Genomic DNA, 23,540 nt, shown 5'->3' with positions numbered 1-23,540 from the left:
AGCATCCAGCATCCAAACCATCCCACTAGGTGCTAAAAATACTTGATTTCTATTTATGGGGGAGAAAAGGAAACAGTTTTCTCCAAAAGAAGGGGACTCACGTGTCCCACGTGCAGCCTCTCAACCACCCAGGGTCTTTTGGGAGTGTCGGGGTGGGGGAACTTCAATAAACCCCTGGTTTCTGCTTTCCATAGGCAAATTAAGGACAAGCAATTCTGTGTGAAACGGAAGTCAGAGCCCTTCATGAAGGGCTGCCGTCGCCCCCTGGTGGTACTTTATGGTATCTGCCTGCGTTTCTAACTGGAGAAATAAATTCTTGGTAATATTTTAACGTAATTTACTGAATATGCATTCTGTTAGGCACTAAAGCTACAAGGAGAAAGACGCTGCTTGTTACGGTTTGGAAATGAAGTGTCCACCACAGGCTCACGTGTTTGAATACTTAGTCCCCAGTTCCATGGTGTTTTGTTTTGTTGAGATTGTGGAACAAAGTGGATCACTAGGGGGTGGGCATTTGAAGGTCTCACTTCCTCACTTCGCCTGGGCAGGAGTGTGGAGGTCAGAGAGCAACTCTGGGGAGTTGGCTCTCTCCTCCGACCTTGTTGAGCCAGGGTCTCTCGTGTCTCCACCATGCTGTGTATTTCAAGCTAGCAGCTCATCAAGCTTCCAAGGGATTCTCCTGTCTCTGCCTCCCACATTGCTGTGGGAGTGCTGGGATTGCAGGCAGAGAGCCACAGCTTCTGGTTTTCTGTGGGTTCTGGGGATTGAAGTCTGGTCATCAGGTTAGTGCTTTTGTCCACAGAGCCATCTCACTGGATCAGAAAAAATAAATTTATTTTAGTTTATTGTCCTTTTAAAATTTTTATTTACTGTTATGTATATGAGTATTTTGCCTGCAAGTATGTCTGTACCACATGCATGCCTGGTGCTTGAGGAGATGGTGAACCCCCATGTAGATGCTGGGAATCGAACCTGGGTCCAGAGCACATGCTCTTAACCACAGAGCCTACTCTATAGCCGAGATGTTACTGTTCTTAATTTTGTTCTGAAACTGAAATTTGCCCCAAACCATTGTTGCAATAGTAGTTTGTCATGCACAGTTGTATGCAATTCCTCAGAGCAGCAGTAGTGGGCCAGCAGGCCCCACTCACCACAAAGGTCAAGAAAAACTGAATTGTCCACACCCACTGCCGATGGGAAGTGTCAGTCTAGGTCCTGACATGGCTATCTACATGTGTCTATATGTCATCGGGATGTCCTGAGGTTGCCTAAGGCAGCTCTTCACAGCTTAGCTTTGCAGAAAGCCAAAAACTTTGTAACTTCATTGTAGGCCCAGGCTACCATCGATTTTCAATTTACCTTGAAAGGTGGCAGGCTGAGGATTCGTTTTCCTGGTCATCAAACCCAGCAAGTCTGAGTCAGCCACGGTGACTGTGCAGTCAGACTTCTTTCTGAACTGGAAGCATCTATCGTTGTGGATCTTCACATCTACCATTCAGATGGCAGACACACACACACACACACACACTCCCCACCCAGCCCCATCACCACCTGGCGCTGAGACACCTTGGTGAGCTCATCCAGGCCCAGGCCTTTAAATGACAGCTAGTTACTCATCATTTTCAAGTTACCTCTTTGCCCCAATTTCTCTCCACTGCTCTATACTCATGCATCTAACAACGCACCTGAAACTTACCCACTTGGGGATTATCCTAGTTTCATTTCTGTTGATGTGATAAAATATCCTGACAAAAGGCAACTTAGAGGGTGAAAAGATCTTATTGTTAGCTCACAATTCCAGGTTACAGTCCATCAACTGAGTCAAGGCAGCAGGAACTTAAAGCAGCCAACACACAGTCAAGAGCAAAGAGAAATGAATGTATGCATGTATGCTAACTTGCTTGTGTCCAGCACAGTTTCTGGACTCATATAGTTCAAGTCCCTCTGCCTAGGGAATGGTGCTGCCCACTATGGGCTGGGGCTTCCCACATTCATTACCATCATTAAGACAACTCCACAAGGATCAGCCCACAGGCCAGTCCAATGTAGACAGTGCTTCATCAAGACCCTTCCCAGGTGATTCTAGGTTGCAACAGGTTCACAATCAGCACAGGGGTCCAGCTGGCATCTTAATCATAATGCTGCCTAACTGGAACCTGATATTCTGCTCCCTCCTCACCATTGCTTCTTCACTCTTTCTCTACTTTTTATTAGCTTCAGGCCCTAAACCTAGAAGTTATTATTACAGCCTGCAATCTGTTGGTAATACTACACATCTGGAATATATCTTTAACACAGCCATAGTTAACCATCTCCACCACAGGAACCTTGGTCCAAAGCCACCGCCATGGAGTGTAGACTAGTAGTGTCCACATTTATTTGATGTTTTCCCTTAGGAACAAAGAACTGCATTAGAGGGGCCAGAGAAATGGCTCAGCAGGTAAGAGCACTGGCTGCTATTTCAGAGGTCCTGAGTTCAATTCACAGCAACCACATGGTGGTTCACAACCATCTATAATGGGCGTGTAGGCAACATGCAGACAGAACATTCATACTAACCCCCCCAAAAAAACCAAAACCAAACCAAACAACAAAAACATAGAAAGGTGTTGAATCTGTATCCCCAATACATATTGCTGTGGTCCCACTGCAGCCTGGGTTCAGGTCCTGAAACAGGGACAGGGTGTTGGAGCTAAGAAATGAACTGTCTGGTCATCAGGTGGGGTTTCACACAAGTGGCTGGCCCCGGATAACTACAGCCATTTTTATTTATTTATTTATTTATTTATTTATTTTATTTTTGATTTTTTGAGACAGGGTTTCTCTGTGGCTTTGGAGGCTGGCTGTCCTGGAACTAACTCTTGTAGACAAGGCTGGAGATCTGCCTGCCTCTGCCTCCCTAGTGCTGGGACTCCAGCCATTTTTATTTATATGTCAAAAACAAGCATACTAACAAACAAGTTTTTCCCAGTCTCCAATGTTAATCCCCGGCAAAAATAAATATGTCAAATATGTTTTTTTCCAACTTTTATATCAAAATATCTTTAAACCAAAACTAACACTTATCATTTTGTTAGCTTGGCCAAATATCAAGCAAGGTACATCCCGTCTTTACAAAACTAAAAGGTGATTGAGATAGTCACACATTTTCAAGAACAACAATCTCGCTCAAAACTTATTTACAGAAATAGGGGTGATCTGCCTCTGATCCCATCAGCAGTGACTCAGAACAGCTCCTGGGATCCGGAGTGACAGCTGGGATCCCCAGATAAGAAACCTGAGAAACATCAGCTCCCAAAGAATTTTAGGGGGAAATATTGAAGAAAAAATGGGTTTCCAGGAATGATCATATCTGTCCCATTAATGGCTGACAAATTAACACTAAAACCACCAAAAGATTCATCAGCATCACAAGATTAAAGAGAGCACACAGGCTGCGTGGTTCCAGCAATATTCTGCCATGTCCCGAAGTCCACTGGTCCTTGCCAACTGAGACTGTTCCCGTGGGCTTTGCTCATCTGGAGATAACACTGAACAAGTATTCATATACTGGTCTGAAACTTGGCCACACTGTTCCCAACAATATGTATATTTAATCAGCAAATTATGTGTAGATACTTTTCAAAATATTTATTTTATGTGTATGAGTGTTTTTCATGCATGTATGTATGCACACCACGTGCATGCCTAGTACCCATGGCAATCAGAGAGGGGCATCAGACTTCCTGGAATTATAGTTACGAATGGTTGTGAGCCACCAAAGGGTATTGAGAATGAACCCAGGTCTTCTGCAAGAGCAACAATTGGTCTTCACCACAGTTGCTCCAGCCCCACCACCTACCTTTTGGAGACTATGTGTAGCTCTCACTATGTAGCCCTGGCAGGCCTGGAGCTCACTATGTAAACCTAGTTAGCTTTGAACTCACAGAGATCTGCCTGTCTCTGCCTCTTGAGTGCTGGAATTAACGGCATAGTACAGCCATGCCCAGCTCCTTTCTATTAATACTTACACATAAAATGAAGAATAAAATAGAAACTTAGAAACAGTGTCTGTGCTACTGGCGTTATGTTCAGGAAGTGGTCTCCTGTACCAATTAGTTTAAGGGTACTTTCTACTTTCTCTCCTAAGAGGTTCAGTGTGGCTGGATTTATGTTTCGGTCTTTGATCCATTTGGACTTAAGTTTTATGTATGGTGATAGATATGGATCTATCTGCAACCTTCTACATGTCAGCATCCAGTTATGCCAGCACCATTTGTTGAAGACACTTTCTTTTTTCCATTGTATAATTTTAGCCTCTTTGTCCATATATGGGCAAAACACTCATACACGTAAGATGTAAAAATAAATAAATAAAATAAACAATATCCAGTGGCCAGGGATGTGGCTGAGAGGAAGCATGCTAGCTAAGTACATGCCAGGCCCCGTGTTTCATCCCTAGAAACCATCCCCCCAACATATAAATTAAAAAGAAGAAAAACAAACACCTATGGGTGCTCAAGATGTTGGTACAGTGCTTGGCTGTCCAGCATGCATAAAGCCCTGGATTTGACCCCCAACACCACAAGAGAGCATGCCTGCAATCCAGCACTGGAGAGGTGGAGGCAGGATACAAGAGAAAGTCACAAAAACAAGCAACAAAAAACAAGTTAAAAACAAAATGCAACAAAACACTAACATCTATTGAGTGGATAAGGGGTAAGATTTTTTTTTTTTTTTTAAGGCGGGCTCTGGAAATACAGATGTTCTAGTATAATTTTTATGCACCCAAAGAACTGGCTCAGGCACTCTGTGGTGTCTTCGTTCATTCCTTAGTTTGTAAAACAGCCCCCCAGATGCTCTGCAGACTCCTCCTGTATCTCACTGCCTCTTCTTGACTCCTTTTTGTGCCTATATACTGACCGGATTTTTCCACCGAGGACCCGAGTGCTCTTTTCAAAACATGAGTTCTGTCACTTCCCTTTCTTCCTGGAATCCCTTCCCTGCCTTCCAGTCCTTCACAATATCCAAGGCCCTCTCCACTGTACTCCTTGCTCCGGTGGCCTAGCTAAGTAGCCCGGGCCACCTCGGTCTCCCGAGCGTGGAGATTATGAAACCTTTACGGAAAAAAAACTAAAGCCTCAGTCATCGGATTCTGTTTCCTTAAAAGACTGACGAGTAGACTAATGCGAGTTCCAGTCAAACCTTTCCAAACCCCTTCCCCTGCACCACCCAGGCCCCAGGGTCCCAGCGACACGCCCCGCCTCCGACACGCACGCACACGCCCCCGAAGTACCGCCTCTTTAAATTTTAAAACGAAGGCTCGGGCCAATGAGGACCGAGGGTCTCCGGGAATTCATCGCCCCGCCCACAATCTCACCCTCCACCAATCAAGCGGAGCTTTTCCACACTGCTTCCAGTTAGAGTCAAACATGGAAGTGCTTACGTAGCCTACGTCCAGCCCGCAGCCAATGAGAACCAAGCTAGGGAACCAGTTCCTCCAATAGCAGCAGCTGTCGCGAAGCGCGGGAGGCTTCGGAGGAGAGGGCCTCAGAGAAGCGGGCAATGGCGCTGCTTCACTGAAGGGAGTCCCTTTCCTCGGAAAGGCAACGCGCGGCCGGGCCGAGCACCGGTCGCGGCCGACATGGCCTGCTGTCACAAAGTGGTGCTGCTGGTGGACACCGCGGTCGATGCCGCTCGCCACAGCCCGGCCCGGCGTGCCGCCCTGCGCCTCCTCACTTACCTCAGCGGCCGCTTCGGCCTGCCTAGGGTCCACTGGGCCTTCAAGTTCTTCGACTCTCAGGGGGCACGGAGCCGACCCTCCCGCGTGTCTGACTTCCGGGAACTGGGGAGCCGCTCCTGGGAGGACTTCGAGCAGGAGCTGGAGACGAGGCTCGGGGATCGCGCTCCCGGCGCCCACCTGCCCGGCCCGACTCCCAGGGCCACTCACACTCACGGTGCCCTGATGGAGACGCTGCTAGACTACCAGTGGGACCGGCCGGAGATCACGTCGCCCACAAAGCCGATCCTGCGGAGTAGCGGGAGGAGACTGCTGGACGCAGACAGCGAAGCCAAGGAGGCCCTGGCCGCTCTCGGGGGCTTCGGGAACGCTGTCTTCCTCCTGGCGCCCTGCCCTCACTCGCAGAGGGAGCTGCTGCAGTTCGTGTCCGGGTGCGAGGCCCAGACTCAAGTGCCGCTAACCCCCAAGCAGGTGATGGAGAAGGTGTTGCCCAAGAGGGTCCAGGAGGTCATGATCGCCCGAAATATAACCTTGTACTGGGTCGACACCACCGAGCGGTCTAAGGTAAGGTGGAGCAGTGTCGGATCCAGTACACCTACTCTCCTCCAGATAGAACTTGTCAGGTTCTGTAGAGTGCCACACACGCAGAGTGTGACCCTTCCGAAGGAAACCTCTGCGGGTCCCAAAGAGGGACAGTGTTCCCCAACAAAATGAGTAGATTCCTGGCTGTGCTGGAACTCGATCCGTAGACCAGGCTGTCCTGGAACTCAGAGATTCGCCTGCCTCTGCCTCCAGAGTGCTGGGATTAAAGGCATTCGCCCACTACTGCCCGACACTCAGGTCACAGATCTTTCTTCCTGGACCTCTAGTCCTCTCTTTTCTAAAGCAATAGAAACCTATCTTAACCTTTGTTGTTGTCCTGACATGGTGGCTGCCCAGCCCACACCTTTAATCCCAACACTCAGGAGCCAGAGAGAGGCAGGTGGATCTCTGAGTCCAAGGCCAGCCTAATCTACATAGTGAACTCCAGGACAGTCTGGGCTATGTAGAGAGAGACCCTGTCTTCAAAACAAACAAAACCAATACCCTTTGTTGTGGCATGTAGAACTCTTTTCTCTATTGTGTTCCACACATAATAGGACACACCTGTCATTTTCCATCTAGTTTAAAAATACCACCTCAGTGGTGATGGTCTATAGGAAGCTGAGGCAGGAGGATTGTCACAGTTCAAGACTAGCCAGACTGTACAGAAAGATGCCTTCTCAAACAAACAAAAATCTCAATGGCGGGTACCAGCTCTTAACACAGTTGTATATTGAACACTGTGTGTGTTAAGTAAATATCTGCTGGTTAGATGAATCTCTTTTTACAAACTTAGTCTTAAACGGCTAGTTTTGGATTTTTGTTGAGGCAGTGGAGCTCCATGCTCCTGTAAGTACTATGGTGTGTGTGTGTGTGTGTGTGTGTGTGTGTGTGTGTTTGTTGCTAGTTTTGAAACAGACTGGTGTAGTTCAGGTTGTAGCCAGGATGGGGTGGCCTGAGACTCTGTGTACTGGAGGATGACCTTGAACTCCTGGTCTCCTTTAATATGTATATATGTGAAAGTATAACATGAATGGATCTATAGTATATACAGTTTAATTTTATTTCTGGTTCATTATTTAGTAAAGATACATGCATTAATAAGCTACTATATTGAGCCTCAGCTGCTAGAGATATGGTGACTAACATAGTTAATAGTGTGGAAGATATATTAAAGAGATGAGCAAATAAGTGATGGTTTCAAAACTTGCTCCAAGGAAAAGAAAGACTAGATGAGGGGAGGCAGATGGTTATTGTATTTAGAGGTGTACTTAGGGAAGAAGACCTTCCCTAGCAGTGAATGAGGAAGACTATGAAGACAGGGAGAGAGCATTCCCAGACTTAGAGGAGGCCATAAGTAAGGGTGCAAGCTAGGAATGAACTTTGTATTACAAAAAGAAAGACTAGGAACTGTGGACCCAGAAAAGCAATGGGGAGAACAACAGAGTTAGAAAGGAGAAGTGCTGTTCCACCAGGCCAGACTTGAATCATGGATTTTGTTCTGATCAATGAGAAGATTTAGAAAGTGGTTTAAACAGGTGAAGAGCTTCCACTTAATAGAATTACATAGCTCTAAACCAGGAGCTGCTTAAATAGCAAGAGTACAGATGAAAAACCAACAATAATCAGCTAGAATGTTAAGACTTAGGAGAAAGGGGCTGGAGAGATGGCTCAGAGGTTAAGAGCACTGACTGCTCTTCCAGAGGTCCTGAGTTCAATTCCCAGCAACCACATGGTAGCTCACAACCATCTGTAATGAGATTTGGTGCCCTCTTCCTGCCTGCAGGCATACATGCAGGCTGAACATTGTATACATAATAAATTAAAAAAAAAATCTTAAAAAAAAAAGACTTAGGGGAAGAAGTGGGAGGTAAATGTGATCAAATACATTGTAAGAAATTCTCCAAGAAGTAATAAGAAATTTTGACTTTATTTTAAACATGGGAGTGTTTTGTCTGCATGTATGTCTGAATTACCTGCAAGGCTAGTGGCTACAGGGGCCAGAAGATGGTGTCAGATTCTTTGGAACTGGAGTTATACATGGTTGTGAGCTGTTATGGGGTGCCAAGAATTGAACCGGGTTCTTCTAGAAAAGCAGCCAGTGATTTAATTGCTGAGCCATTCCTCCAGGACTAATAAAAATATTATGTTAAAGCTAGGTGTAGTGGATCTCTGAGTTCAAAGGCCAGCAGTGGATCTCTTTTGAGTTCAAGGCCAGCCTGGTCTACATACTGAGTTCCAGGACATTGAGAGCTACATAATGAGGTCCTGTCTTGAAAAAAAAACAAAAACAAAATTTATGTTAAGTATAAGTGCTGGAGAGATGGCTAAAGTTAGGAACACTGATTACTCTTCCAGAGGCTCTGTATTCAATTCCCAGTACTAACCTGGAGACTTACAACCTTTGGTTTTTGTTTTTTTTCTAGACAGGTTTCTGTGTGTTGCCCTGGCTGTCTTAGAACTCGATATGTAGACCAGGTTGGTCTTGAACTCACAGATATCTGCCTGCCTCTGCCTTCTGAGTGCTGGGATTAAAGGCATATGCCACTACCACCTGGCTTTTGGTGCATTGGTGTTTTGCCTACATTCATGTCTGTGTGAAGGGGTTCATATAACATGTAAATGAAAAGTCAACATCCTTCACCCTTCTAAACTGGTCTTCTGGCTGAGTCAGTTTCAATGGATTTGTTTCTTTTGGCAGAAAAAAGGTCATAATCAGTGATATCTGAATAGTTTGCTTTCTTCCACATAGCAGTGAACTGCACAGATAACTTCACAGATTAATCAATGAATTAATTAATTTTGCTGTTACAGTGCCTACAAGATTGATGTACATGACTGAAAGAAAACTTTCAGAATATATTGTGGATTTTTTTTTTGTTTGTTTTTGAAACCTGTGGTTGTAGCTCAGACTGTCCTGGAATTCAGTCTTCCTACTTTAACTTCCCAAGTGTGGTAACATTTAGTTGATCCATGGAAGTACCATTTTTACAGACATCAAGGTAGTTTCATTCTTGGACTGGTTGGTCTATCATTGTCTTGCTGTATTTGTGGACAGTTCCTTACAACTCTTTGAACTTGAATATAATAGCTGGTTGGGGGATGACCTAGATAAACTTGAAGACCCTCCAGTGTAGGTCTATAGTCTAGACTGTTTGGAAGTCTGAGGCAGTGGGGTGGAAAGTTCAGATCCTTTCTGCTTTATAAGTGAGTTCAAGTCTAGTTTAGGTAATGATGAGACCCTGTCTCAATGAAAAGCTGTTGGCCTGGAGAGATGGCCCAGGACTGAAGGGTTGTTTGCAGCTCTTCCAAGAGGACCTGAGTTTGGTTCCCAGCATCCAAGTATGTGGTATTAGCTGGCCTCTGAGGACACCCACATATACTGCATACACTTATACAGATATATGCACATTAATAAAACATGAAAAGCAGTAAAAACAGGGCTATTTAAAAAAAAAGAATCTTTTCTTTCTGTGTAGTTCATAATCATTTGTTTATCATGTATGTAGGAGGGCAGAAGACAAGTTTGGGTGTTGTTGCTGAAGTAGAGTTCACCAACTAGGTTAGCCAGCCAGTGTACCCTAAAGATAACTGCTCTCTGTTTCTTGGTGCTAGGATTATAAACATGTACCACCGTGCTTGGCTTTTTTTAACATGGGTCTAGGGTTTGAATTTAGGTCCTTACACTTACAAGGCAAGCACTTTATTAATAGTCTCTGATTCCAGTACTCTGATTCCTTGTAGGTATGTTATGTGGTAATTATGATCTTGGGCTGTGTAGTAATAGATGCTAGCTGTTATTTGTACTTGGTTCAACAGATACATTAATAGTATAATTTGACCCTTTAATGTTGGTATCAATGTTTTCCCTATTTCCTGTTTATTCATAAATATACTAACCCAGGCTTTTTTGTCATGTTCATTTTAGTTATGGGCCTCCCCAGACCACATTGGGTACTGGACAGTTTGTGAACTGCTCCACCATGGAGGAGGCACCATCTTGCCATCTGAAACTTGGAGCCTGGGTTTTACTAAAGTTGGGGAAACAGTGCTGCAGAGTGGTGATGAGCTGTCACGTGACCCTCACCTCTCCTCCTGGATCTCAGCTCTGCCAATAGATGCCACTGTAAACTGCCTACTCTATAATTCTCCTGAGTATGAAGCCTCATTTCCCCAAACTGAAGGAACATTATTTCTCCCTGTTAAAGGTAAGCAAATAACTTTTAAAAATCTTACCTTTTAGCTGGGCGTTGGTGGCACACGCCTTTAATCCCCAGTACTCGAGAGGCAGAGGCAGGTGGATCTCTGTGAGTTCCAGGCCAGCCTGGTCTCCAGAGCGAGTGCCAGGATAGGCTCCAAAGCTACACAAAGAAACCCTGTCTTGAAAAACCAAAAAAAAAAAAAAAAAAAATCTAACCTTTTTCTTCAAAGCATACTTCCAGTTTCTTTAGCATTTTCTATAGCCTGGTACTCAATTTAATTGAAAGAATTAAAAATCCAAAAGCAAAATCAGACACCACAGGAAGACTGAACTGTAGTATACCTGCCAGTGCATGTAAGGAAAAAACAAGGGAATAATTACAAAGAATTACAAAAAGATTGGTAATATTGCTTAAAAACCCAAGCATATGAGTATAAGGATTTTATTGCCTTGTAGAAGAAATTGATAAATTAGAGATTATAGAGAAAGAAGATGATTACAGAAGAAATGAATTACAAAACCCTCAAATGATTCTTGTTACCAGGAAAAGCCAACATCTTACAAATCTGTTTCCCATATGACTTGCTACATGGTGAAGCTCATGTCTGAGTATATCGTATGTTCATAGGGAGAGACTTCGTAGAGATTGATACTTTAAACTATGTTGTAATTATGTGCAGCTGAAGAATTTTTAGTGGTGTTTGTTTTGTTTTTGTTTTTGAGATAATGTCTCAAGCTGGTTTCAAACTTGCTAGCCTGGTCACACTGTCTCACCTCCCAAGTGGTGGATTCTAGGTGTATGATTCAAGAGTTAGCCAGTTTAAAGAATATTTTTAATGTTTATGTATTTTTTCCCAAGTGGTGGATTCTAGGTGTATGATCCAAGAGTTAGCCAGTTTAAAGAATGTTTTTAATGTTTATTTTTATTTTATGTGCTTAGATGTTTTGACTGCATGAATGTCTGTGTACCATGTGTGTTCAGTGCCCATAGAGGCCAGAAGAAGGTTCCAGATCCACTTAGAGCTCAAGTTATGGACAGTTGTTAGATGTCATGTGGGTGCTGGGAATTAAACTATGGTCCTCTGATCACTGAGCCATCTCTCTAGCCCCCCAGTTTAAAAAAAAAAATTTAAGAGTATATTTGGGGGCTGGAGTGATAGTTTAGTGGTAAAGAACACCTGTTTCTGTTTCAGAGAAACTAGTTTTGTGTCTTAGCACTCACGTGGTGGATAGCAACTAACTAACTCCAGTTCCAGGAGATCCAATGTCCTCTTTTGATCTCTGAGGGCAGTAGCCATACACATGGTACATATAGAGAGTACTTATCATTCAGTCTTTAGTATATAACCTCTTAATATATAATTCACTGTTTTCTTTTTTTATGGGAATTTTTTTCTATCTGATACATTGGTATTGAACCTAGAGCTTACATGCTAGGCAGTTATCTACCACCGAACCATACCCTGATCTTACCAAAGTAAAGGTATTTTTTCAGTTTTGTTTTTGAGTCTTCTTTGAGACAGGACCTTAGTATGTATCCCAGATTGGCCTAGGCCACTCTATCTTCCAACCTCAGGCACCTGAGAGCTGGGATTATGGAAATTTACTACCACACCAATCAGAGAGTCTTAATTTTTGAAAGTAGTACTACTTGAGTACATATTTTCAAGTCATAATTGAGAAGTTCTGATACCATATCCATTTGTATACAGTTTTTTTCTTAGTGCCAAATGAATCTGCTCATATAGCTTGTAGACAACAGGCTAAGGGTTGAAATGTGAATTGAGTGACATTACCCACTGTCTCAACTGGAAATCTGATTCTTTTCATTCTTGCTATGAAATCTCTTTTAGAAACTATTTCATATATTAACATTTTAATATTCTTTATTTCTGTCAGGCAAAGAAATTCAAGAAACATGGGCAATCTCCCTAGAGCCCTTAGCCATGCATCAGAGACATTTCCAGAAGCCAGTAAGAATATTTCTAAGAGGCTCAGTGGCCCAGTGGTCTCTCCCAATGAGTAGTGCTTTAGGCACTGACAACTGGATGCTACAAAGTCCAGAGGGATACAAGTCAACTCAAAGGCTGTTGTTTCAGGAGCTAGTAAGCAGGCTGACTGCTGAAGAATTCCATCTGGTAGGTTCCTCCACACGTTAAAGATTCTTGTCCAGTAGCACACGAGTGAGATGAGATAAGCTTGTTTACAAAATACCAAGGGTTGCCTACCTGATACAACATTCTTACTAAAATTGGTGGTGTTTTTCAAATAATGTTGCTTGCATTTAAGCATAATGAAAATGATGATTATTAGTGAAGAAACCATTTGCAAAATGTATACATCATGAATCCAATTAAGCTAAAGACACCAAATGTACAAAGAAAAAGGTAGCTGGCCCAATGAGATGGTTGTATGAGAACGAAATGATGGGTGGTTTCTCACAATTGAATATTCTATAATTTAATTTTAATGTGTTTAGGAAAAAGCCGCTATAATATAAAATTAAATATAATAGCGTAAGAATAGTTACTCAAACTTAGAACTGTCTCATGACAGGAACACAAATATACCCAGGTTTGATTTTAAAATGATGGCTTCTTTTGTTTCTTTTGTTTTTTGATTTTTGAGACAGAGTCACACTGTGTAGCCCTAGCTGTCCTGAAACTCACTTGTAGACCAGGCTGGCCTTGAATTCAGAGGTCTGCCTGCCTCTGACCCTCCAATGCTGGGATAAATGGTGTGTAACACCACACCCAGCTATGATGACTATTTTGAAATTACTCTCAAATTCCTTTTTTTTCTTTGCCGTTGTAATCTCAGGAAGTATTCTGGATCCTGTGGTAAAAGAATCTCGAGGAAGATTCTGGATCTTGTGTGGAAACTTTCCTAAGAGTTACATGGTCCAGTGAAAAGAGCACTATATTCTGTTATTATTAATGTGATACAAAACTTGGTTATGCTAGGTAGACAAGCTTGGGGAGGCAGACCATTTGGATTAGGCCTCAGCTTTGCTGCCCAGGTGTGTGTTGATTGTATTGCCTCACAGTGAAGTACATTTGCTCTGAAATCAGATGTACCTAGTAGCTTTTTCTTACACCAGTGGGTGACCTTGAACTAGTGGCTTTTTCCTAAGCCTCAATCCATCCTATAAAGTGGAAGTGATTATCATTTTTTGTGTGTGATAATCATTTAAAATGAGTGATTGTAAGATGCAGCAAATGTGTAATGAGTGTACATACACATACACATAAATGAAGCAAATACAATTAGAAGGATCCAGAGACAATAAACACATGGTATTTATAAGCTTTTTCTTACAGGTTGAAACTTAGGGACTATATTATTAGTAAATTCTCTTCTGCCACTGATAGCCAACTATTGTTCTGTCTCTAACAGGCTACATTCTTTTAGGTATATTGACAATAATATTCCCAACTAATTAGCATTTCTTTGTAGGTTGCCAGTGTGGATCCTGGTGAAGGTTGGCCCCCCATCACAGGAATTATTTCCCCATTCTCTGCCAATGCCATGATTCTCACAGTTTTCCGAGCCAAAGAAGCTGAATTTCAAAGACATTTTCTCCAGACAGCTGTGACTGAAGGTCCCCAGGATATAACTTCCCTTTTCTCAGATGTTGTAGATAGTGTACTGACTCAGGTTCCTAATTTATTTGAAGATCCTGCTTCTTCTGGTAAGTTTTCCTACCAGGAATTAACATGACACAGGGTGGTTTGCAATCTCTTCCAGCCCTTTCCATCATGCATTTGGTGGAACCCTAGGATGTTGTAAGACAGATAAAAGCAAGCTCTAGGCAGTTTAAATTACTAGTTTTAGAAATCCTGAAGAACTTCATGTGAAGGCTCTATAGAACACTTTAAAATCAGTCATAAGATGATGCCTGGCTCTTACTATAGTTTATGACTATACATGTAGATGGATAGGACATGAAAGTAGAAGGAGACTTAGAAAAGCAGGAGGGAGATGGGTAATCACAGTGCACTAGAAAAGGAAGACAGTATTCTTTATTTCTTTCATGTGGGTATTATCTTTCTGTATATATACATACACATGTGACGTGAAAACAGAACTGCTTGAAGGGAGAAGAGGAACAGCAAAATTGGGACAGTTAGGTAGGGTGTGATAACTGAACAAGCTTCTCAGGGCGTTGGTGGCGCACGCCTTTAATCCCAGCACTCGGGAGATCTACAGATCTCTGTGAGTTCAAGGCCAGCCTGGTCTAAAGAGTGAGTGCCAGGATAGTCTCCAGAGCTACACAGAGAAACCCTGTCTCAAAAAACCAAAAGCAAACAAAACAAAACAAAACAAGGCTCAATGATACATGTATAAAAGTGTCAATGAAAAAAAAATAATTAACGAAAATACAGTGAAACCTATATTTTATACACTGAAAAATTAATTTTAAAGCTTGTAGTGGAGAAGACTACATGAGGGCTGGCGAGATGGCTTAAGAGCACTGGCTTCGGGCTGGAGAGATGGCTCAGAGGTTAAGAGCACCAACTTCTCTTCCAGAGGTCCTGAGTTCAATTCCCAGCAACCACATGGTGGCTCACAACTATCTGTTATAAGATCTGGTACCCTCTTCTGGTGTGCAGATATACATGGAAGCAGAATGTTGTATGCATAATAAATAAATAAAATCTTAAAAAAAAAAAAAAAAAGAGCACTGGCTGCTCTTTTGGAGTACCCAGGTTTGATTCTCAGCAACCACATATATGGATCACAACAATATAATGAGATCAGATGTCCCTTCTCACAACTGTAACTTCAGCTTCAGGGGATGCAGCACCCTCTTCTGGCTTTCACAGGCACTTCACAAAGTGGTGCACAGACACGTGTACCCATACACATAAAATTACAAAAAGAACCTTCAGAGCTGTGACGATGGCTCGGAGTGTGTAAGAGTGCTTGTTACCAATCCTGAGAATCTAAATTTGATATCTGAAATCCATGTATAGATAGAAAGAAACGACACTACAAAGTTGTCTCCTAACAACATGCACACACACAGTAATAATATATATTTTTTAAAGATTTTATTTATTATGCATACAACATTCTGCTTCCATGTGTATCTGCACACCAGAAGAGGGCACCAGATCTCATAACGGATGGTTGTGAGCCACCATTTGGTTGTTGGGAATTGAACTCAGGACCTCTGAAGAGCAGTTGGTGCTCTTAATCTCTGAGCCATCTCTCCAGCCCGCACAGTAATAATATTAATAGACAACTTTGTAAGAGGAACATTAAATTAATAAGTGAACTGCTTAATACATGTAAAGGAAATGTTGAGATTGGTATTGGGCAAGTGGCAAGGAAAAGATTGTGGCCAAAAATGCAGGAGTGTGGGTTGGAAGAGGATAGTGGATAGTGCTATGTTCTCCTATTGTGTTTACATTAAATCACTTTAAATTTAACTGTTGCTTTTTAGGTAGGATGACTTACTAGCATATTTGAAATAATCACATATTAAAGCAATGGATTATTTGTATCTGTGTCATTGACTTATTTGTCAAATGTGTATAGGCTATTGGTAAAATATTTAGAAACTCAGAAAACTATTTTAGAATACTGTAAAACAGCACTCTTGAATATTTTGCCAGTGTGCTGTAGCATGGCTCAGTTTCCTGGAGTATGTAAGTCAGTGTGATATCTTACTGTCCAGGCTCCCCACTGTATTCTGTCTAGATAAGGTCCTATTCATGAGGTTCTATTGAAAGCTTATTCTGGCATTCCAAACACATCCTCTAGCAGTCCTGTCCTAAGGGAACCTGCTCTTCTATAAATAACTGTCTCAGAGTTACCAACTTGATGCAGTATACTGGTTCTACTCTGCAGCTTTAGACTGCTTTTATGTTAGTACATTGTTTATTCTTGTACTAAAAGGCACTTTTTTGGTGGGGGGGAGTGGTGTCTCGAGACAGGGTTTCTCTGTGGCTTTGGAGACTGTCCTGGAACTAGCTCTTGTAGACCAGGCTGTCCTCAAACTCACAGAGATCTGCCTGCCTCTGCCTCCTGAGTGCTGGACTAAAACGCACTTTTAAAAGGAAGTAAAATTTGTGAGAATAGAAAAATAGCACAATTTTAAATGCATTTAGAGGAATATTTCAGAAGTAAGATGAAGGGATGTGTAATAGGAGCAAAAGCTTCAAATTGTGTTTGCATTCCCCACCCCCACCCCAGACAAGATAGACCTGTAGGAGTTGGTAATGCAGAATGGCAGATGTTGTTAACATGCCCTTTGGAGAGATGGAGTGAGTCCAGGGACACAGCCCTGGATTCTCTCCTTGGTTCTGATGTCTTCTCTTGTTTCTGTTTTTTTAGCCCCCTGTGTTCCAGAATGGGTCCAGCAGGAGCTTAGTCGTACCAGCCCCTGGAGTCCAGCTCTTATGGAAAAGTGGTTTCCTTTCTCTAACGTCAGTGGTGCCACTTCAGACTTGATGGAATCATTTTGGTAAAGCTTTATACATCTTTTTGTATATTGATTATTAAAGTCAATAGTCAGATGTGAACAATCTTGTTCTAAGGGAGCATGCCCTTCTATAATTCAGTGTCACGCTTTACTATTGAAGATTTACCAACTTCATGCAGTGTGGTGGTTCTCTTCATTGTACTATTACTATATTATTTTATTGTACTAAAAGGCACTTTTTAGCCAGGTGGTGGTGGTGGTGCACGCCTTTAGTCCCAGCATTTGTGAGGCAGAAGCAGGTGGATCTCTGTGAGTTTAAGACCAGCCTGGTCTACAAGAGCTAGTTCCAGGACAGCCTCCAAAACCACAGAGAAACCTTGTCTCGAAAAAACCAAAATAAGTAAATAGAACTTTTTAAATGAAGTGAATTTCTGAGACTGGAAAAATAGCATGATTTTAAATGCCTTTAGAGGAATATTTCAGTCAAATGTAAATAAATACTCACATAATATACAAACTCATGTATCTTATTCACTGTTCCATCGCTGTGAAGAGACACTGTGACCAAGGCAACTTTTAAAAGAAGGATTTAATGAGGTGTTTGATTTCAGAGGGCTAGTTCATGGCTATAATGGTGGGAAGTATAGCAATAAGTCAGGAGGCAGGCATGGTTGAGGAGCAGTAGCTGAGAGCTTACATCTGCTCTGCAAGTTGGAGGGAAATCAAGAGAGAGATGAGGCTGGTGTGGGCTTTTAAAGCCTCAAATCCCAATCCAACCCCAGTGGCACACCTTCTCCATCAAGGCCATATCTCGTAATCCTTAATAGTCCACCAACTGAGGATGAAGGATTCAAATATAAACCACTACACTATTTATCTATATAAATATATGGCAGTCAGGAAACATAGAACTAAGTATCAAAGTAAAAATTAAGCAAACTTGGGTGGGTGAGATGGTTCAGTGACTACAGTTATTAGCTGCCAAGTCTAATGACTTGAGTTTGATCCCTCAAACCAAATGGTGGAAGAAGGAGATAACTTTTGCAAGTTATCCTCAGACTTTTACATGTGCTCCATGACACGTGTGCATGCATGCATTCGGGAGCATACACACACACACACACACACACACACACACACACACACAAATAAATGCAAAGAAAATGCCAAACTAATATAGGTGTTGTTTGAATAAGAATAGCACCCATAGGCTTACAGATTTGAATGCTTAATTATTATGGAGTGGCACTACTTGAAAGGAATGAAGAAATATGGCCTTGTTGGAGGAATTGTGTCACTGGATGTGGGCTTTGGTATTTCAAATCCCAAGCCAGTCTCAGTGTCTCTTTCTTACTGCTGCCTGTGAATCTTGATGTGGAGCAATCAGCTACCATGTCTATCTATGTGCAGCCTTTTCCTCACCATAATAAAAATGGGCTAAACCTCTGAAACTGTAAGCCAGCCCCAATTAAATGCTTTCTTTTATAAGAGTTGCTGTGGTCATGGTGACTCTATCTCCCTACCTCAAATACAGGAGGGAGTTATAAGGTAAGAACAGATACGAATTACAAGGAAAATAAAACTAAAGGTGGATTTTTTTTTTTTTTTCTTTTTGGTTTTTCGAGACAGGATTTCTCTGTGGCTTTGGAGGCTGTCCTGGAACTAGCTCTTGTAGACCAGGCTGGTCTCGAACTCACAGAGATCATCCATCCCATCCCCCCCCCCCCCCTGCTTAAAGGTGGATTTTTAAGAAGTTAAGTAAGCAAAGTGGCTCAGAAGGTGAAGGTGCTTGCTGCACAGATCTTGTGCTTGAGTTTGCTCTTTGGAGCCTATGGAAAGGTGGAAAGAGAGAACTGACACCACAAATTGTGATCTGACCTTCACACTCATCATGCACCATATCTGTGTACACAAACAAAGTGAATAAAAAAAGAAAAGTCAAGTAAGCCTTAAGACGAGGCAATTGAGGGGGCTGGAGAGATAGCTCAGAAGAGCACTAGCTGCTCTTCTAGAGGTCCCGAGTTCAATTCCCAGCAACCACATGGTGGCTCACAACCTTTTATAATGAGATCATTGGTGCTTTCTGGTGTGCAGATATACATGCAGGTAGAACACTGTTTACATAATAAATAAATCTTAAAAAAAAAGATAAGGTAACCGAAAAAGATGAAGGACACAAATACACAGTATAGAACTATAGAAGATATAATAGGGATTCAAAATTTATTTATTTATGTTTTGTTTTTCAAGACAGGGTTTCTCTGTGTAGCTCTGTACTGGAACTCACTCTGTAGACCAGGCTGGCCTGGAGCTCACAGAGATCCACCTGCCTCTGCCTCCTGAGTGCTGGGATTAAACCCATGTGCCACCACCACCTGGCTCAAATTATTATTAAAAGGAAACTTTAGGGTTTTATTTTTTTTCTCTTCTATATAGTTACCCATTTGTTCAAGTATCATTTGCTAGAAGAATCCTAATTACTTTGTATCAGTTGACTACCAGTGTTCAAACACCTTTCTAGACAGAAGAGTCCAGGAGCTATGATTATACCACATTGTCTGAAATACTGTACTACAATACCACATACTGTAGCTTCATAGTTTAAGTCTCTATCAGATAGGGTAAGTATTCTCAACTTTGTTTTGTTTAATTTCTACTTGCTTTGATTCTAGATTTCTTAATGTCTATGTGAAATTTAGAATCTGCCTATTGGGGCTAGGGAAATGGCTCAGTGGATAAGAACACTTACTGTGAAAGCAAGAAGACCTGAGTTCAAATCCCCAGCACCACATAAAAGCCAGGAATGGCCACACATGAGACCTTGTCTTAAAAAAATAAGGTGGCACTCAGGAGGCAGAGACAGGTGGATCTCTGTGAGTTCGAGACCAGCCTGGTCTACAAGAGCTAGTTCCAGGACAGCCTCCAAAGTCACAGAGAAACCCTATCTCGACCCCCCTCCAGAAAAAAAGGTGAAAAGCAATAGATTCTTTCCTTGGGAACAGATTCTCTCTTCCAGCATTCTCCCCTGCTCTCCACGTGCATGCACACAGGTATATACACTCTCAAATACACACACACACACACACACACACACACCACACACACAACACACACACACACACAGAGAGAGAGAGAAAGAGAGAGAGAAAGGTAGGGAGGGTGGGAGGAAGGGAGGGAGGGAGAGAGAGTCTGCCTGTTAATTTCCTCAAAAAAAAAAAAAAAAAAAAAAGTCTGTTGGAATTTTGACTGGGTATGTGTAGACTCATAGAGAAATTTAGGGAAGAACCAGCATGTTTAGTCTTTGATCCATAAAGCTTTTTAAATCTTTAATTTTCTGTAGTGTTTTATAATTTTCAGTGTGGAAATTTACTCTGCATTATTTTTGAAAAATATCTTTAAGAATTGAATGTGTGGGTATTGTCATAGAAAATCCAAAAGATTCTACAGGTAAATGATTACACTAAGAGAATGCAGAATGCTGCTACATACAAAATCAATGTATAAAGTTAATAGCATGCCTACAACAAACAGAAACTATCATTTATGGGAACTATAGAATTGATCTCTTGAGACTATGGTCTTAAAAACTATAATTTTTAGAAAAGACAATTTATGTTAACAAATCATAAAGAGAGCATAGAGTATAGCTCACAGGTAGATTACTTGCCCTGCCTTGGGTTTGACTTCTAACCCTGGAAAATAATTAATGTACTTAGGAATAAATGTAAAGAGAGGATGGCTAAAAATAAAAATCTAAAGCTGGACGTTGGTGGTCCCCGCCTTTAATCCCAGCACTTGGGAGGCAGAGGCAGGTGGATCTCTGCTAGTTTGAGGCCACCCTGGTCTATAGAGCAAGTTCCAGGACAGCCAAGGCTACACAGAAATCCTGTCACAACAAACCAAAAACCAAAAACAAACGCAAGATCAAAATAAAAGTTCCTCCTCTCATGACAAGCAGATTTTCTGTACATGAGGCAGTGTGGCATTAGTGCACAAATAAGCCAAGACAGAGAACCTGGAAAGTGACTCCTGAATTTATGGGAATGTGGCATGTAACAAACAAGGGTGGCATTGTGAGCCAGCAGGGAAGATGGTAGATTCAGCTAACCAAAAGATAAAAATTCGAATTTAATCATCCAGAATACATAATGAAAAGTGCTTTAAATTTATTAGAAAGAGAAAACCCAAGTTAAATTATATCTAATTATATCTAAGTGTGTGTGTGTCTGCATATGGGTATGTCACATGAGTGAAGGTGCCGTAGGGGGCCAGAGTTGGCCCCTGAAACTGGAGTCAGAGATGGTTTGAGCCACCATGTGAGAATCAAACCTGAAAGAACAGCAAGTTCTTAACCACTGAGCCATCTCTGTAACCCTCATATACTTTTGATAAAACTCGTAAAGGTAAATAAACTAGAGATATTTATATACAAATGAAAAATATTTTGAGTATGAACAATTGTAAAAGGTAAAATTGTGACATTTTATATAAAATTTAGAACATAGAAAATATACATAAGATGCAAACAAGCCTAAAAATACCTGTAAGGAGAGGGTGGGTGAGGAAAAAATGGAGTAGGATTTTAAATATGTCTGCAATGCTTAATTTCTTTCTTTCTTTTTTTTTTTTTTTTTTTTGGTTTTTCAAGACAGAGTTTCTCTGTGTAGCCTTGGCTGTCCTGGAACTCACTTTGTAGGCCTCAAACTTGCAGAGAGCTACCTGCTTCTGTCTCCCAAGTGCTGGGATTAAAGGTGTTCGTTAACACTGCCTGGCTGCTTAGTTTCTTTTAATAAGTCTGAAATAGCTATAACTATTAACAAGAATATAATCTCTAATCTTGATGCTAGGTACACTTTTACCTTGTAATATTGTATTTTCTGCTTTTCTGGTTGAAAAGTTCTTCCTTCCTTCCTTCCTTCCTTCCTTCCTTCCTTCCTTCCTTCCTTCCTTCCTTCCTTCCTTTAGTTTTTCAAGACAGGGTTTCTCTGTGGCTTTGGAGGCTGTCCTGGAACTAGCTCTTGTAGACCAGGCTGGTCTGGAACTCACAGAGATCCACCTGCCTCTGCCTCCCAAGTGCTGGGATTAAAGGCGTGTGCCAACACTGTCCGTCGAAAAGTTCATGTTTTCAAATTAACAACAAAAATTTGAAAGGGAAAAGGGAGGGACAAACCTCTATCATCCAGCTCTCATGTGATAGTCAGTCTGTTGAACACTAACGTACATGTATGACGCTGATGGCCCTATACCTGTTCTGATTCTGGTGGTTTGGAAAGTTAGAATTTGGACTTATACTACACATCTTGTTTTATAGGTTATTACATGCTGCCTCACCTGATAATGAAGAATCCTCTAAAACTGAAAGTGAGCTAACACGCTGCCTCTCTGAACTCTACCAGAGAAAATCTCATGAAGAATCCACTGTAATTAATCAAGACCGCAGCAGAAAGAAACGTATGCATATAGCCTATTTCTTGAGGCAATCTTTTTTCCTTTTGAGACAACATTTTAAAACAGTTATTCTTTCTAAAAAGGAAACAAAAGCTTGATTAAGATTGAAATGGTAATTAAAGGCAAATTTTTATATTTCAGATTTGGAAATATATTAGTTCAGTATGGGTTAAATCATTGATGTTCTTCCTAATGAATTGAACATCCTCATTTTGATTATAATAGAAATATCAATATAGGCCGGGCGTTGGTGGCTCATGCCTTTAATCCCAGCACTCTGGAGGCAGAGGCAGGTGATCTCTGTGAGTTCGAGGCCAGCCTGGTCTACAGAGCCAGTTCCAGGACAGCCTCCAAAGCCACAGAGAAACCCTGTCTCAAAAAACCAAAAAAAAGTTTTTTTTCCATATTTGCTCAATAGTTACTTTGCCTCCCAGAGCCCCATACCAGGAACTAAACCCAAGAACATCAGGCCTGCTAGTCAGTGCTTTCCCCTAGAGCTCCAACCCCACCCATGTTGCCTTTTTAATCAGTCTGCTTCACTCATGTTGTTGAACATGTAGATTGTTTTCAATTTCTATCATTACAAATAATACTCTAGTATATATCACACATACACTGAGAGATTTCCTTAGCAGCACTTTGCAGGAACCAGTTAACTATGTTAAAGAGTGTGAAAATTGGCTTTTGATGCAGATTACTAAATTGTGTTTCAGAAAAAGCATGCACTTGCCTATTATGCATGAACTATGGGCTCTAACCCTAGCACTGCCAGAAGGAAAAGTCTCATCACAGCTGTCTCTTGGGCAACACCAAACTGAAGCATGCTTGGTGCTTGCTTTGGGAATTTCATTGAGATAGGTCTGGAGAGATGGCTAAGTAGTTAAGAGCACTTTTTGCTTTTGCAGAGGACCAAGGATTAGTTTCCAGCACCCCATGGCAGCTCACAACCATCTGTAGCTCCAGTCCCAAGGCATCCAGTACTCTCTTCTGATCCCTCTGGGTACCAGACTAGTGCAAGAACTCGTGTACACACACACACACACACAGAGGCAAAAGAATCATACACATAGGTGTACTTGCATGAGTGTACACACTCATGCAAGCACACCTTTAATCTCAGTACTCAGGAGGTAGAGGTAGGTCTATCTCGGTGAGTTTGA

General features: G+C 41.8%; 1 protein-coding gene and 1 long non-coding RNA gene across 3 annotated transcripts in view; one reads left to right on the top strand and one right to left on the bottom strand.

The window, feature by feature from the left end:
- Positions 1-320: 320 nt before the first annotated feature.
- Positions 321-2,788, bottom strand: LOC118238569. Its single transcript, XR_004769148.1, has 2 exons — positions 1,360-2,788; positions 321-812 (listed from the first exon to the last, which is right to left on the bottom strand). It is a non-coding gene; the product is annotated as an uncharacterized LOC118238569 (long non-coding RNA).
- Positions 2,789-5,501: 2,713 nt separating this feature from the next.
- The window catches only part of Ticrr (TOPBP1 interacting checkpoint and replication regulator), a 45,108-nt gene continuing 27,069 nt past the window's right edge, over positions 5,502-23,540 (top strand). The window contains exons 1-6 of one of the 2 annotated variants that reach the window (XM_027408199.2): positions 5,502-6,283; positions 10,230-10,509; positions 12,402-12,640; positions 13,959-14,193; positions 16,845-16,974; positions 22,244-22,383. In XM_027408199.2, coding sequence (XP_027264000.1) covers positions 5,624-6,283; positions 10,230-10,509; positions 12,402-12,640; positions 13,959-14,193; positions 16,845-16,974; positions 22,244-22,383 — 1,684 coding nt within the window. In that variant the 5' untranslated portion in view covers positions 5,502-5,623. The remainder of the gene's footprint in view (positions 6,284-10,229; positions 10,510-12,401; positions 12,641-13,958; positions 14,194-16,844; positions 16,975-22,243; positions 22,384-23,540) is intronic. The other variant, XM_035442443.1, reaches the window with a different exon arrangement.

The sequence above is a fragment of the Cricetulus griseus genome, chromosome 3 (assembly GCF_003668045.3).
Source record: "Cricetulus griseus strain 17A/GY chromosome 3, alternate assembly CriGri-PICRH-1.0, whole genome shotgun sequence".
NCBI lineage: Eukaryota > Metazoa > Chordata > Mammalia > Rodentia > Cricetidae > Cricetulus > Cricetulus griseus.
This window is presented reverse-complemented; position numbering and strand designations above follow the sequence as displayed.